This window comes from Xenopus laevis, chromosome 7L (assembly GCF_017654675.1).
Source record: "Xenopus laevis strain J_2021 chromosome 7L, Xenopus_laevis_v10.1, whole genome shotgun sequence".
Lineage (NCBI taxonomy): Eukaryota > Metazoa > Chordata > Amphibia > Anura > Pipidae > Xenopus > Xenopus laevis.
Window position 1 is genome coordinate 16,450,026 of NC_054383.1, and position 16,213 is coordinate 16,466,238.

The following is a 16,213-nucleotide window of genomic DNA, read 5'->3' on the forward strand; positions in this document are numbered from 1 at the left end:
ATGATCTTCATGTTACTCATTTCTTTATCTGCATTAGAACCCACACCTGTGTGAGACTAAATCCCCACAATGCCCCCAAAAGATTACTTTGCTCTTTTGGGGATGAGTTATCATTTAAAATAAAGGACAACCATTGCTCTAATTTTTGCACATAACTTTGGATGAAGTTGAAGTTGAATGTGTCTTTTTGCAGTGTGATTATTCTTTGTTTTTTTAGAAATTGCTTCTAGAAATTGCTTCACCCTTTTCACACACTCGTATAATTCATAAAAAATAGTTGCAATCTGCAGGTAATCACCAGTTCCTGCAATTTCATGATGCAACTCCCTAATGTTGACATTGGTTTATTGGTTGCCTCCCTGATGAGACCTTGCCTGGTCATCAAATATGGAGAGATGTCCTATCATTGCAATGTCTTTTGAATTATTTTATAACCTGTAATTTTAAAAGATCCCATAACAATTGTGTTCGTTGCTTGTGGGCCATATTTATCTTTGAATTATGTAGCCAAGAAACATTCTGGGTATTTAACGGCTTTATTGGAAGACAGGGTAGAGAGACATATGCAAATTTGGGCCCCATGGGATTCGTTTCTGCAACCTTGAGCAAAACAATAAGTTCAATGTATGTTATACTACATGGAATTGTACTGATGTGTTCTACTTTCACTGTTCTATACTGGAAAAGATATTTACGTTATCCTCTGTCAATGTATCTATTTTTGAAAAATAAAAGAGATTATAAAAAAAAAAGAAACATTCTGGGAAATCCTAAATGAACAGTTCACTTCACGATCAGATATATTTCAGTAGATGTCAAATTAATTTTGTATATGATTTGCAGAGTGAATGCTCACATATAAATAGATTAAGTACCAAAAGTTTTTACAGTACAGGAACAAAAATGTCATTAAAGATGTGTAGTCTTTGATAAAGTCATTTTTTTTTCAACTATAACTATGTCACAGTACGGAACACATTACAGGTTTCAGGCATCAATCAAATACTTACAAAGACTATATACCATATACTGTATATACTATATATATATGATGGGCGAATTTATTTGCCAGGCACAAATTCGCAGCAAATTCCTGCAATTCGCAAAACCGCAGCGCAATTCGCAAAACCGCAGCGAAAATTCATTGGCGACAAAAAAAGGTAAAAAAAACGGACGTCAGCGGCAAAAACGAGACGCCGGTGCCGTTTCGCGAATTTTTCACTGTTTCGCAAAGTTCGCGGGAAATTCACTAATTTTTCAGCAAAGCAAAACTCCCCAAATTCGCCCATCACTATATATATATATATATATATATATATATATATATATATATATATAAAAGAAAATACCCTTTTTTCACTTAGGTAGGCCTGATGCATGGACACTGCCTTGGCGGGCGCATCAGCTTATGCATACTTTGTACAAACCATCTAACTAAAAGTGTCTGTTTTTGACAAATACAGATCCGTTTCCTCTAATCCAATTTTTCCTTAAAGTTGTATAATGAGAGTGCTGGGAAAATTTGTTTAGTTCAGTATATGATATAAGCCATACACCCATGCACCAGACTGATTTTAATTGCAACACATGGATGAGCTGCATATATATATATATATAGTACAGTATATTGGTATACTGTATATAGTTTATGTGAGTGTATGGAGGGGTAGGTGTGAGTGTGTGTATGTACATGCACTGGGTTTCACTTGAAGGGATTGAACTTAATGAACTTTTTTTTTTTTTCAACCCAATTCTACAGTAACTACAGTATGTACTGTAACTATAAGTAATGATTTTCACACACCATTGCACCATGCAAGCTTTGTGTTGTGTTGGGTTGTCACTGATAAGTTTACAGTTAAACTTCACAAAGATGGCACTATGCAATAGTATATGAGTGCCATTTTATGTTTCAGATTGTGTTTAAATGAAATGCCATCCAACTGGCTCAGGAAAGAGCCACCATGGCTATTCTTTTTCACTATTGTTCATGTTCATAGCAGTTGCTAGTAGCCATCTTATCTGATAAGCCCAATAACATGAAATGGTTAGCAAGGGACATTATAGGGTCATGGAGCACTGAGGCATTTCATTTGGTATAGTATGTGGCATATTATATACACTTCAGAAATGTATTATATGTGGAACTGCTGAATTCTTGTGTTTTAGCATGTTAGTAAGCAGCACAAGCTCCCTCACTGCCCATACATGATGTCCTATACAGGTGGCAGGAGCTGGACACTCTCCTTTATTACTCTTCATGAGTCATTTCATTCACCAATAGCAGGATGTGTTTTTAACCTTAAAATATTCTTGCACTGTAAAAATGGTTTCCTTATAATATTTGCTAATTATGATTTGAAGCAGCTGCTTGTCAGAAGATACTCAATGCTTAAGAAGGATTAAGGAAAGCTAAGTGACACTGGTCTGATTTACATGTCATTAACTAGACCCGCCTATGCATTCTAATCAGGATGACAACGATAATGGCATTAAGCAAGGTTATGAAGATCTCTCATTGTGTTTCAGACACATTTAATAAGTGATTTTATAAAATAGCAGAAGTTATCTACACTATATAATATAAAAGAAAGAATTTGCATTATTACAGTCATCGGGGAAAATTCACTAACCGGCGAAAATTCGCCAGCTCTGGCCAGGCGTAAATTCGCTTGGACAACACTAATTCACGAAAATCCGATGCTGTGCACAGGTTAACGAACGCTGGCGCTAGGGAAAAAACGCAGTTCGAAGTTACGCTAGCGTAGGCTAATTTGCATACGGTGTGCAGTTAAAGTACAATGGACGTATATGCAGCAGCAAATACATTACACTACACAAGGCCGAACCGTAATAAAATTATATCGAGGTGTTATATTGCCCTACACATGTGCCCACAGTTTAGTTTAGGTGCCACATGTTATCAAATGTAGGGGGGAAGGAGGGTACCCCAAAAATGTTTTCGATCTTGTTCAGCCTATCACCCTGTAAAAAAAGGAAAAGACGCCAGCGTTTTTTTGAGGAACTCCTATCTACTCTATTGCACTTCGCCTGGTCTGAGGTGGTGAAGGCCAGTCTGGCAATAGAGGTAACAGTCAGTAAAATCAAAAACGTAGTGAATTTGCGTGGTAACGCTCTTTCGCCAGAACGAAAATTTGCCTGGCGTTAGAGTGCGAAATTACGCCAGCGACCATTAGTAAATCGGCAAAGTGCCGAAATGATGTCACGCTGTCGAATTTTCGCCAGCGTTAGCCACTTCACCCTTAAGTAAATTTCCCCCATGGGCTTAATTAAACTCTTTAGCTGACAAATACAATTCATTCAATGCTATAACTCTAGTTATCAAGTAAGACTGAATTTGAGACCCTTACGCTGGGTAGTACTTATGGGCTTATTTATAAAAAATTGCATTTGTAATGTTTTTTTGTACCTCGAATTAACTCACAATTTATAAAATTGCTTATTTATTAAAAAAATCGGAATATAAAAAACTCGAATGAATACTGTTACGAACGGAGTTCCAATCCCAGAGCAAACTCCAAGGGCCCATTCACGGCTCACTCTTCTGCCTTCAGCAACCACCTTTGGCTTCAGGAGGAGTCCTCCGCTACTTGGGTGCCACCAGGTCTTAATATGAGAGGACCAGGGAGAAAGCACTAGGCAAGCAAGGGAAGCAAATGTGGTACTGGAGTGGAGAACTAGAAGTGTAGGCAAGGTACAGGCTGGGTTGTAACCAATCGGGCAGTGCAGTGCAAAATCGATAGACAAAGAGAAGTCGAGGTCACAAGCAGAGTCAAACACCAAAATGGAGTACAAAATCAGTATCCAGAAGAATAGTCAAGGGACAAGCAAAAATCAGGGCAGGCAGTGGACTGGACAAGATCAGGGACAGGCAGAGTCAAAAATAGTACAAAAATCCCTTGAAAAACACACCCAGGAACTAAGTAAATGGACTTTTATGTTGGGCAATGATTTTAACACACAGAGCCCTGTAAATGTTAAAATTTTGAGCCAACCGGTGACGCCACGTTCAGCACTTTCAGGATATAGGCGGAAATAGCCAAAGGCGCAACCTGGAAGATATACGCATTTACACCAATGGTGCCAAAGAAGATGGACACAGCGGGCGTCCCCACCGAGGGTGCGACGGGCGTCCCTGTTACACCCCCACTAGACCACCAGGGTCAGTTATTACATATAAAATCTCAAATTTAAAAAATGGTCTAGGACAACTCCCATTGACTTCTACGTGAACTTGCAAACTTTTAGATGCCGAAGCTTTACATTTAATATATTTATATGTATATCACTCCTCTTAGACTCTACTTTCCCTTTGACTTTGATTTTCTATTTGGGGTAAGTTATTTTAGGACAAATTGAATTATTTTTTTGTGGTTAATGCTACATGCAGTTCATGTCTGACCCAGTGCAGTGACAGAGTTGTTGTAAATTGTGAACTAATAACTGGGATTCCTCTGAAATGGTTCTAAAACCCCACATAAACCTAAAAATGGCGACTGAAGTTATAATACATTGCATAAGTTATAATACAGTGCATAATACATTGATCACATAGATCAGGGCTTCTTTACCTTTTATTTACCCATGAGCCACATTCAAAAGTTGGAGAGCAACACAAGCATGCAAAAAGTTCCTGGAGATACCAAATATGGGCTGTAACTGGCTATTGGTAGCACTTATTGGTACTGGGAGGCTGTGTTAGGCAGTACACATGGGTTTTATACAACCCAGACTTCCTCCAAGCCAGGAATTAAAAAATAAGCACTGGCTTTGTGGCCACTAGGAGCAACATCCAAGGGAGGGGTAAGGAACATGCTGCTCGCGAGCTACAGGTAGGGGATCTCTGACGTAGATAGTAAAGATTATTTTCAACCTTAAAGGCAATGTGCAAAATGCAAAAATTTTCACATTTCTTTGATGCTGCATTTTACATCAAGGAGTTACGTGAATTTAAACAGTTGTGGTTTATTCTATTCATATATTCAAATTTAATGTTTGTATAAATTCAAAAAATGGAGTGGAATTTCCTTTCCGATAGAATTCTCTGTTAGAATTTACTGAGAATCTTTGATGATTTTTGTAAGGGTAGACTTCTTCTCTAATTCCATTATACCAGCCAGGTAGAGGAAAAAGGTTGCTTTGAAGAACCTGTTCAACTTTTTATAAAACTGAAGTAGGTCTCAACAGGCTGAGCATGAGGATATCTGATAGACCATCCTGTAAACCAAATGAGCATGTTGCAGTTTCAATGGAGTAGAAGTGCAACCTCAATGGAGATCCAGGTCAGCCGCTGATCATACACAGTATGTGTTTAAAACTGGTTCATTGTTTAACACAAACCTCTGCACGTCGCTTTCTTGAAGACCCTAATGCTGCTCACTTTCCAAGCTGCTCCAAGCCTACATAGTTCACAAAGGCAGAGGAGAAGGCACACAAAAGAGTTTATAGGCTATCACTCTACATCATTTATTTTGAAGCAGGAAACAAAGGTGCAAGATGATAACTGATGTTTCGTCCTGTGATCCTACTTAATATACAGTATGTGTCAAACTGGGTCATTGTTCAATGCAATCAAACTTCTGCACACCACTTACTGTGGACACCATTGCTCTTTAATCCCCAACTGCTGTAAGCCTAAAATAGTCTGCAAAAGAACGGGATAAGATACACAGAATTCCCCCAGGGCTATAACACTGCATCATCTATTGTGAAGCTGAAAATGCAGATATGAACTCAATATATGGGTCAAACTGTTCCACACAATCAAACTTCTGCACACCACTTACTTGTAGACACTGGTGCTTCTCAATGCCCAGCTGCTCCAAACTTAATATGGATTGCTCTAAGCTATTGCCCTACATTACTTCATGATAAATGATGTAGGATGATAGGCCCCAGAAAATGCCATGTGCTTTTTTTCAGTTATTTGGCAATCAGGGTCATTGGTCAACTTGTTGCCTGGATATTGGAGTTTAGCTGTTTAACCCCTGGTGTGCCACAACTTGCACTTTTATCTACTATGTTGCACAGCAGCTTCCTCCTTGTTCCAGACTCAACCTTACAAGAGCCACTAGGCCATGACAGTTAGAAGGAAAGGTAAAAAAAGAAGATATATTGTAGAATTATAGCCCCAGGTCTAGTCTATGCACTTGCCTAGTACATGTCTACACTAGCTGCATACTCCTCCCAGCAAAATGAGAGTAAATTCTAACTAATGAATCATGTGACCTGTTACCTGTCTATCAGTACGGGGAAGTACAATGAATTAATACGGATGAGCAGAGCGTAGACAAGCAAAGAGCTGGACAGGTAAATGGCAGCGCTCTTAAAAGATGTTAATTAGTCTTAGAAGAGAGAAGATGAATGCCATTATAATGTGTCAGTCTCCATTATATATTCATAGAGATCTTGCTGTTCTACAACAGATTTGTCTCAGTGTTGGCAAAACGGTGTGTTTTTTAATGCTCAGGTATAGTTATAATTTTATGACTCTCCATCAGCTGCAGGACTAAAACTCTTACTGTTGTCAGCCTGTCACACACAGCCTCAGGACGTATTGTTAAAAAATAATAATGTTTTATTTAATATTGCTTTTTCCCCAAAAGAGCTTAAGGCACTTCTCTCTTAGCATATCACATATGTTGGGACACTAGGAGATAATGTAAATGGTTTAAGATGCTGTAAATATGAGTTAAACTCAGGTCACTGTCTGTCTGCCTTATTGACTGAGGGCTAGCATATCAGAGGTGATAAATAGTGATGGGACGAAAAATCCTTCGAAAAGAACAATTAGAAGGATTTTAATCCATCAATCGAATGATTTTTCTACGACCAAAAAAATCTTAGAAAGCCTATGAGGTTCGGTTAGGTTTTACTTGCCGAAGTAGGGGGTCGAAGTTTTTTTTAAAGAGCCAGTACTTCGACTATCGAATGGTCGAATAGTCGAACGATTTTTAGTTCGAATCGTTCGATTTGAAGTGGAAGTTTTTTTTATTCTATTCCTTCACTCGAACTAAGTAAATGTGCCCTTTAATGTCCTTAGCATATTGATTATGTGTGAGTTCAGAGAACCTCTTCTCTTTAACTACTGTACCTGGCCTAAGTCTAATGCTGAGTTCTAAGGTGTTAAAGATCCATCCTCTTCTTCACTGGTCACCCCCTATTCCATTATGGTGTGAACAAATGGGACAATGAAAAAGAAACAGGAGTCGCACAGTTCTAGAGTCAAAGGAGCTTAAGCTATTTATTACACAGTGTAACATGTGATATTACATTTCCGTGGATAAAGCCTTGGGTGACAAGTCATCATACTAAGTTATATTCCTTGTATCAGTCCCCACCTATTGGAGTTTACAACTTAATTCCCCAACCACAGAAATAGGGAGCAATGTCTTCATGTATTATTATGGGTAATAAATGTTGGGGACCCCTGATATAAAGGAATAAAATGTATAATGTCTGGTCTGAACCATTATCATATTACCAATGTTGGAGAAACCCATTACAGAATACAGTTAAAGGCAAATGAACTGTATTATTTATGTATTATTATTATTGCTGTATCAGTGATTTACAGTGCTTGTCTAGGTTTATTGCTCAGCTCAACTCTAAGATATTGCTACTGGGGAAAGAAACAGGATTACCAAGAAGAACTGGCCATTAGATGGCACCAGCTAGTTAGAAAGCCAGCTGTGATAGTCATATTAAAAGTAACCGTTCAAAGCAATAAGAAGCATGAGTTAAATCTCGTAGCTCTTGGGTTACTAGATATGTAATCAGTACCCCCCTAGCATTTCTCTGCTGCACTATTTACACTACTACATTTATTAATATGTTTGTCCTGATGCAGGCTAATGTTTAAAGCAATACGGGAGCTCTCCTATTATCACTAATATTAATGATTTGTGTTTATGGCAATGCTGAGCTGATGCTTTTAGTACTTTAAATGGGAAGTGCACAAAGAAACAACTCTCCCTCACACCACGCTTGTTGAAAGTTTGTAAGGCATCCTATATTATCCCAATATTGATGGTTAGAGGCACTTGGAAGTTTGAAAAAGTCCAGTAAGCACACTTGTAAGGAGGTGAAAAGTGAATTGTTCGTTTAATGGTTAATGTATAATTGGATTGGACACCAGAGAGAGTAACAGTAGTTTCATAAGAGTGAGGTTGGAGGGTGGAAACTGGGAGGTTATAAAAGGGGAGAGAGTAGAGAAGAGGTGCATCAAGGGATCACTGAAGCAGTAGAGTCATCTCCAGGGAGAAGTACTGAACTTAGCTAGTGAGAGGCCTAGCCTGACTATATGGGGCCCATTCAACAAGCTCGAGTGAAGGAATAGAGGAAAATAGAGGAAAAATAGTCCGATTTTCGAATGTTTTTTTTGGCTACTTCGACCATCGAATTGGCTACTTCGACCTTCGACTACGACCTTCGACTTTGAATCGAATGATTCGAACAAAAAAACGTTCGACTATTCGACTATTCGATAATCGAAGTACTGTCTCTTTAAAAATTTCTTCAACCCCCTAGTTCGCCACCTAAAACCTACCGAGGCCAATGTTAGCCTATGGGGAAGGTCCCCATAGGCTTGCTCACACTTTTCTGATCGAAGGATAATCGGAGAATCGTTCGATTTGAAGCATTTAATCGTTCGATCGAACGATTATTCCTTTGATCGTTCGATCGAACGAATTGCGCAAAATCCTTCGACTTCGATATTCGAAGTCGAAGGATTTTATTTCGGCAGTCAAATTTTGACCCTAGGTAAATGTGCCCCTAAGTGTGTGAGATGAGGGTAATTAGCATGGGCAGCTACAGCTCCAACAAGGAGTAAGTGGTCATAGTTACCCAGCGGGTACCCCACCAGTCAGGGCAGTAGAGGATTGGTAGACACGGGGTAGAAACCAGTGAAGGGTGTGAGACTTCCACTGAAACCACCTAGCGAGAGCGGTGTCAGGACAAGGCCAGGGAAGAGGTGGAAGTGCTGATTGGACCCGTGTTAGGACACTGCAGGCTGAGTGGGAGTGGGAAGGGAAACTGGAGAAACCAAAAAGTGAACTTGAGGGGTCCGTGGGTGTGTATATCCCCCTGACCTGATGCAATGATCAAAGGTACCATAAGGGGAATCAGAGGAGATCTGAGCTCTGTGGAAGTGTTCCTGCTTGTGTTACGAGGAAGTGTAGCAACGTTTATAAAGCAATTTTATGCAACTGCAACTCCCGGCATCTTGTGTTTCTAATACACACTTGCAAGGAAAATGTCAAAAATTCCAAGAGTTGGTCTCAGTATGTTGAGAGTATTTGTGTTACCATTGCTGGGGGGGGGGTGTCCTTGGTGATCACCAAAATTAGCGCAATATTCTAAGACCTGTAACTGCAGTCACTGCATTTTGTCATTTGTTAACTATGATTATGACAGATTTGATGCATTTGGCCAGGAGGCGCTGAAATACTTTAAGCTTTGGATAAATGTCGCCTTGAGATCTGATTTCCTTTAAAAAAGAGATTTTTTTTCAAGCCTGATAACTGATAACAAGGGCAGAAAATAGGCAGATGAGCAGATTAATGGAAAGGGACTAAATGGAAAAAGTTCAAAAGGGATTTCACTTTGTTCAGGTGATATAGAACAATGGGGTGATTGAAAGGCAAATACATAATTGATGGAATGTCTTTTTATCTGGGGAAGCTGAGGTTTAGTGTACATGATGTGAGAGGCACATCAGTAGGTATGATGAGCTAGCAGGGCAGCAGGGGAGGGATAGAGCATTGCTAAGTGAGATGAGGAGGGAGGAGACTGCCTGCCTTTGCTACTGAGCAGTGAATTCTCATTCTGCACTTTTTTCCATTCGCAGCAGCAGAGCGGCATGCAGGACTCCTGCTCAAACTGTCATTTGGATGCTAGAAGCACAGGCACTACTGGAGATCTCTGTTGCAGGGGAAAGGGAAGCTCCCCACGTCCAGCCACAGTCTGTGGGAGGCCAAATATTCCAGCAGTTTTGATGTATAAGATGTAGGATGCTCCCTATTTCAAGAATCAAGCGGCAGCCTTTTTTCTGGCCAGTGAATGCAGAACCACCTCCCTGGATTTGTGTGATCCCTGATACACCTGGCGTTTTCCGGATAGGTGCCGTGCCCCCTCCTTTTATTCTTTCTCACCCATCACCTTTGCTACAGGGGGTACCTGCATGGCAAGTTGCCTGTGATCCTTTCCTGCCTTTGATGTCTGTTCCCTCTGCACCAGACCCTGCTGTGCATCACATTCATCTGGCAAGCGGGCAGGTAAATTCCCTGACTCTAAATTTGCATGTTACTGAGACACCATTCAGATCAATGGGAACCATAGCTGGTGGGATCACCTACTGACTATGATATGGTGCAGTCTATATCTGTATACCTGCAGAAGTTTTAGAATAGGTCGTGTTTCATCTTATTTCTTCCTATCAATGTGTGCAGTCAATGCACTATGCTTAAAATTAGCACCGATTTGGATGAGATACTTAGACCATCTATATCCCAGAGGTGGATCGAAACATCGATTAAGTAAAAACAGACTCTGAAGAAATAAACAGCATCTATTTATCTATATTTTGGAACTTCTGGGAGGATATGTGGCTGAACTACCATTGTTTGCAGTAGCCTTGAGATATATATATATATATATTGATAATGGGTTGAGTGCAGAGGACTCTTGTATTTGTCTATATATATATATATATATATATATATATATATATATATATATATATATATATATATACTGGATGTCTATATATATATATACATATATATATATATATATATATATATACTGGATGTAGTGGTGCACACCATTAACCTTGTTGATACCCAGGTGCGCGTAAGAAAATTGTATACAGCACGCAAGGAATTACGGCACACTTAGGATTTGTTTGGCAAAAACAAAAAGGTTCTTTATTCAGCTCAACGTTTCGAGCCCACACAGGGCTTTTCGTCAGGAGCACATAACAAAAAAATAAATAAATAAAAAGAAGAGCCCTGCATGGGCTCGAAACGTTGAGCTTAATAAAGAACCTTTTTGTTTTTGCCCAACAAATCCTGAGTGCCGTAATTCCTCGCTATATATATATATATATATATATATATGTATATATATATATATATATATATACATTTGAGTATGAGGATTGCATAAGAAAACCCTGCACCATACATGCTAAATATTCATAAAGTTTACATCACTGGCACAGAAAGGGTTATTATTAACCCCCTGCCGAACTGATTTATGATTTCAGAAAGAAATTACTGACTCCATGAAGTATGCAGTTGAAGGTTCATCTTAGGGGGATCTGATATCGTTTTCATATTCGTTTCAAGGTGCAGAGGTATTCGTCAAAAAACTCACTCTCCAAATTGTCATTGAAATGTTTTTTTTGTACAAAATAAAACCATTCAGGCTTCTAGTTTTAGAACTAGTTTCAGATGGAAACCCTGAGAAGAAAGGGAACTCATCCACACATTGGATTTGGAAAATGATGGTTTTTATAAAAAAAAAGTGTGAATAAAGTGCCTTTATTTTTACACCATAGTCTATGGGGGTGTTATTATAGGAAAATGACACTAGATGGAGCCACTACTAAGGTTTTCTTTTGCATAAAATAAATAAACTATTACTTTTCCTTATTTAAAATCAAAATCTTTTCTTTTTCTTACTGTTTTGAAGGCTTTAATATTATTAAGGTTTCTAAATCAATCTTCAGATAGGCAGCATCGTTTAGGCACTACTGGAGGTTTCTGTTACCAATATGACTGTCAGTGCCTTTATTTGTTACATTGCTTCTTGCTACCAAGTAAATCAGAACGGAAAGAATGAACAAAGCAGCTTTTGTTTAACTACATTTATATACAGGTATGAGAACCTGTTATTCAGAAAGCTCCAAATTACGGAAAGCCATCTCCCATACACTCCATTATAATAGAATAATCGAAATTTATAAAAATTATTTCCCTTTTCTCTGTAATAATAAAACAATACTTTGTACTTGATCCCAACTAAGATGCAATTAATCCTTATTGGAAGCAATAGCAGCTTATTGGGTTTATTTAATGTTTACATGATTTTCTAGTAGACTTTAGGTATGAAGATCCAAATTACAGAAAGATCTGGTATCTGGAAAAGCCCAGGTCCCGATCATTCTGGAAAACAGGTCCCATACCTGTACTGCATACAGTCTTTCGTGTGGTCATTACTTATTGCCATCTATTATATAAATTTTGCTTTTACAAATCAGATCATTGTATATTTATATCACTGATGAGTTAATAGATGATTTAAAGGGTTGGTTCACCTTTAAGTTAACTTTTAGCACGTTATAGATTGACCATTTCTAAGCAACTTTTCAATCGGTGTTTATTTTTTCATAGATTTTGAGTTCTTTGCCTTCTTCTTCTGAATCTTCCCAGCTTTCAAATGGGGGACACTGACCCCATCTAAAAAACAAATGTTCTCTAAGGGGCAGATTTATCAAGGGTTGAATTGAAAAATTAAATTTTTAAATTCAAATTTCAAGCTAATTTTAGTGTACTTCGACTAGGGAATAGTCCAAATTCGATTCGAATTTTAAAAAAAATTGAAAATTCGAATATCAAAATTTATCATGTACTGTCTCTTTAAAAATTCGACTTTGACTATTTGCCATCTAAAACCTGACGAATTGCTGTTTTAGCCTATGGGGGACCTCCTAGAACCTGTTTGAAGTCATTTGGTGGACTCTGAAAAACAACGTTTTTTTTTTAAATACTTTGAATCGAATTCGATCGAATACAGGCTATTCACTTGAAGTTAAAAAATTTGATTTTTTTTTTTAAATAAATTCCAGTTGGTCTTTTTTTATTTGAATTTCACCACGTTGAAATTCGACCCTTGATAAATCTGCCCATAAATGTACAAATTTATTGTTATTGTTACTTTTTATTTACTCATCATCTTTCTATACAGGCCTCTCCTGTTCATATTCCAGTCTCTTATTCAAATCAATGCACGGTTGCTAGGGACATTTGGACACTAGCAACTGGAGAGCTGCTGAATAAAAAGTGAAATAACTCAAAAACCATAAATGACAACAAACGAAAACCAATGGCAAGTTATCTCAGTACATCACTGTCTACATCAGGGGTCCCCAACCTTTTTTTACCCGTGAGCCACATTCAAATGTAAAAAGAGTTGGAGAGCAACACAAGCATAAAATAGTCCCTTGGGGTGCAAAATAAGGGCTGTGATTGGCTCTTTGGTAGCTCCTGTGTGGACTGGCAGCCTACAAGAGGATCTACTTGGTACTATACTTAGTTTTTATGCAATTAAAACTTGCTTCCAAGCCTGGAATTCAAAAATAAGCTTCTGCTTTGAGGACACAGAGAGCAACATCCAAGGGGTTGGAGAGCAACATGTTGCTCGCGAGCTACTGGTTGGGGATCACTGGTATACATCATACTAAAAGTTAACTGAAAGGTAAAACAACCCCTTTAGTGTGTAGCCTTGCTTTACGTTCTGTCTCTGAGCTGAAGGAGAGTGCCGCTATAGAAATAGAAGCACCAGTCAGTAGAGGAGAAATAGTCAAAATTCTGAATTATAATGAGGAATACAGTGTTATAAGCAAAAATATACAATATACAGTATTTTTATGTACAATTTTTTTATGCTCAGGCATGTTGGGACTTGAGATTAGGTCAACTTTTTGCTTTTTTGTTTCCTTTGAAATGTCTTTAATGATGGAGACCTTATATTGTAAGCTCCACTGGGGCAGGGACCTATGTGAATGACGTACAGTATCTCTTTAAAGATGTTATGTTACTAGTATAATATTAATAAGTGATCATTATTTTTTTTTTATTCCTGGTTTTATTTCCGATCTTTTCAATTTGACTTACCTGTAGTAATGGGCAAATATGTCTAGTTTCGATTCGCCAAAAAATTCACGAATTTCCTGCGAAAATCGCAAAATGGCGGACGCATGTGTAAGTTCTGACGTTCTCGTTAATTTTGACGCTGGCATTAAAGTCAATGGGCGTCAACCAACGTGCGATGATTTTGACGAGATCGACTTTTCCAGTGCGCGTTCAAAATTTTTTGCCACTTGCAAACTTTCACAGCAGTTTTGCGAATTTATTCGCTGACGGCTAAACGTCGAAATTTGCCGCAAATTCGCGCCTGCCGAATTTGTTTGCCCATCACTACTTACCTTGGTTTCCATTTGCATATGTGAAAGAAACTATCACCCAACTTTTTTTACATTTTGTCTTTCGTCTTTATAACCGTTTTATGCATTAACTCTTTGCATATCATCGCTGCCAGTAAAATGTAAAAAAAAGATGTTGCTGGTTCTTTAGAGCCAGGGCCATAGATTTTATGAACTATGCCTCTGAAAGAGTTGAAGGATGATGGAGTTGTAACCATATGTAGTATTTAAAGAGATATGATTCAATTTCATTATTTTTAAATTGCACAGTGATGTATGATATACATATACAGGTATGGGACCTATTATGCAGAATGCTCTAGACCTGAGGTTTTCTGGATAAGGGATCTTTCTGTAATTTAGAGACATTTTGTGCATACTGCTACTGAAAAATGCCTGACCCTTTAAACAAAACAGGGATTGTTTGTCCATATATTGCAATATATTTAAGCTGGCCAACTGCTTGCACCCTCCCCAGCACTCATCTGGGTGACACAATGTGTATTATAAGATATGTACCACTCCTGCCCATGCCTTGGTCCACGTGTGCGGTGTACAGTGCACCCTGCTGCTGACAGCATGATCCAGCAAAAGGGACACATTCTCCACCCCCTGCAGGGCAGGGACAGCCTTCCTGGCAAAATAATGGCCAGTTAGGGGCAGTGAAAAACATAAGCTGTTGAAAGGGGCTGTGCCAACCTGCTGATAGGGCAGCAGCTGCACTTTGGCTTTGAGGCAGGCATTGAGCCTCTACACTTGGGGGTGGCTGGGAGAGAGAGGTGCCTTGTGACCGAGGAACTGGGGGAGGGAAATCTGGCAGGACAGGGGCAGCGCAGAAGTTGGCAGTGAGAAGGAGGAGTCAAAGGGGACTGCAGAAGAGGCAGAGCTATACAGTGGCTGCCTCCAACTGTGAGCCTCTGAATCCTCTTCCCTTCCAAGGCATGGAGAGCTAGCACCTCTTTCCTGAGGAATGGGAGGAGGTGGACAGGAAACACCACTGACCCCCGGTGCCCTGCTACTTTGGTGCTGCTCCCACGTCTTCCTGTGGTGACATTTCATATGGGAACTTAAAGCTGATGTTTCCATATGTGACCCTGGCTGCCCCCTATGAACTTTCTGCTGGCAAAGCTGGCACACTGCTACCAACTGGTCCTTTGTCTGGCACTTGAAAAATGCCCAAACTGCTGAAGTGCGGGCCACCACCTTTCCTGCTGTGGAGGACTGGTGATCCAAAGACTGTTGATCCCCACCTGTATGCCCAGAGCCTTTGGACCCAGGTGCAGTGCTGTCACATTGCCTGTCCCCCCTAGCAGTGGTTGGTTTTTGCCTCTGTGGGGCCGGCTCTTCATCATCATCATCATCATCATCATCGACAACAACAACACACTGTTTCCCCCCTAAACTACTGCTGTCATCCTCCTGAGCCGGCACCCAGGCCATGTCATCCTCAAAATCCTCCCCCAGACCCTGCATTGTACGTAACATCCACATCCGCATCCAGTATGATGGCATCTGCCTTAACACCAGCAGCCTGCTGCCCTGCCATTAGGGAAACCTGCCTAACATCCCCTACTGCTAATGTTCTGGGCTGTGCCATGACCTCCTCATCATCAGAGTCCAAAAGTCCATCTCAGGATCAAATAATAAGGGGATGGGGTGTCCCCCAGCACTGAGCTGACAAGTGGCGTGTCCTGTCGCTTATTTGTGTCTGCAGCAGATGAGTTATCCTGGGTGAGCTAGTCTACCACTGCCTCTGCATGCTGCGACTTGATAGGTTGTGAAGTGGAGGCAGTCCAGCGGGTGCCAGTTGTCCCACTGCCACATAATGCCGCCTGCTGCTGCTGTTGCAGCTACTACTTTACATAGCCCAGACTGGGCTGTGCTGGGCTCTTGTGGGATAGCAGGTGCAGCATGCCCATAGCCAGCACCACTGCCTCTACTACCCTTCCTCCCTATCCCACCCTTCCTCCTTATCCCACCCTA

At 39.8% G+C, this 16,213-nt stretch overlaps 1 protein-coding gene across 1 annotated transcript in view; it reads left to right on the plus strand.

Moving 5' to 3' along the window:
• The first annotated feature begins 9,842 nt into the window (after window positions 1-9,842).
• tcerg1l.L (transcription elongation regulator 1 like L homeolog) overlaps window positions 9,843-16,213 on the plus strand; it is a 104,339-nt gene continuing 97,968 nt past the window's right edge. Inside the window, exon 1 of the mRNA XM_041568612.1 lies at window positions 9,843-10,298. Within this exon, the coding sequence (XP_041424546.1) occupies window positions 10,035-10,298 (264 nt within the window). The 5' untranslated portion in view covers window positions 9,843-10,034. The remainder of the gene's footprint in view (window positions 10,299-16,213) is intronic.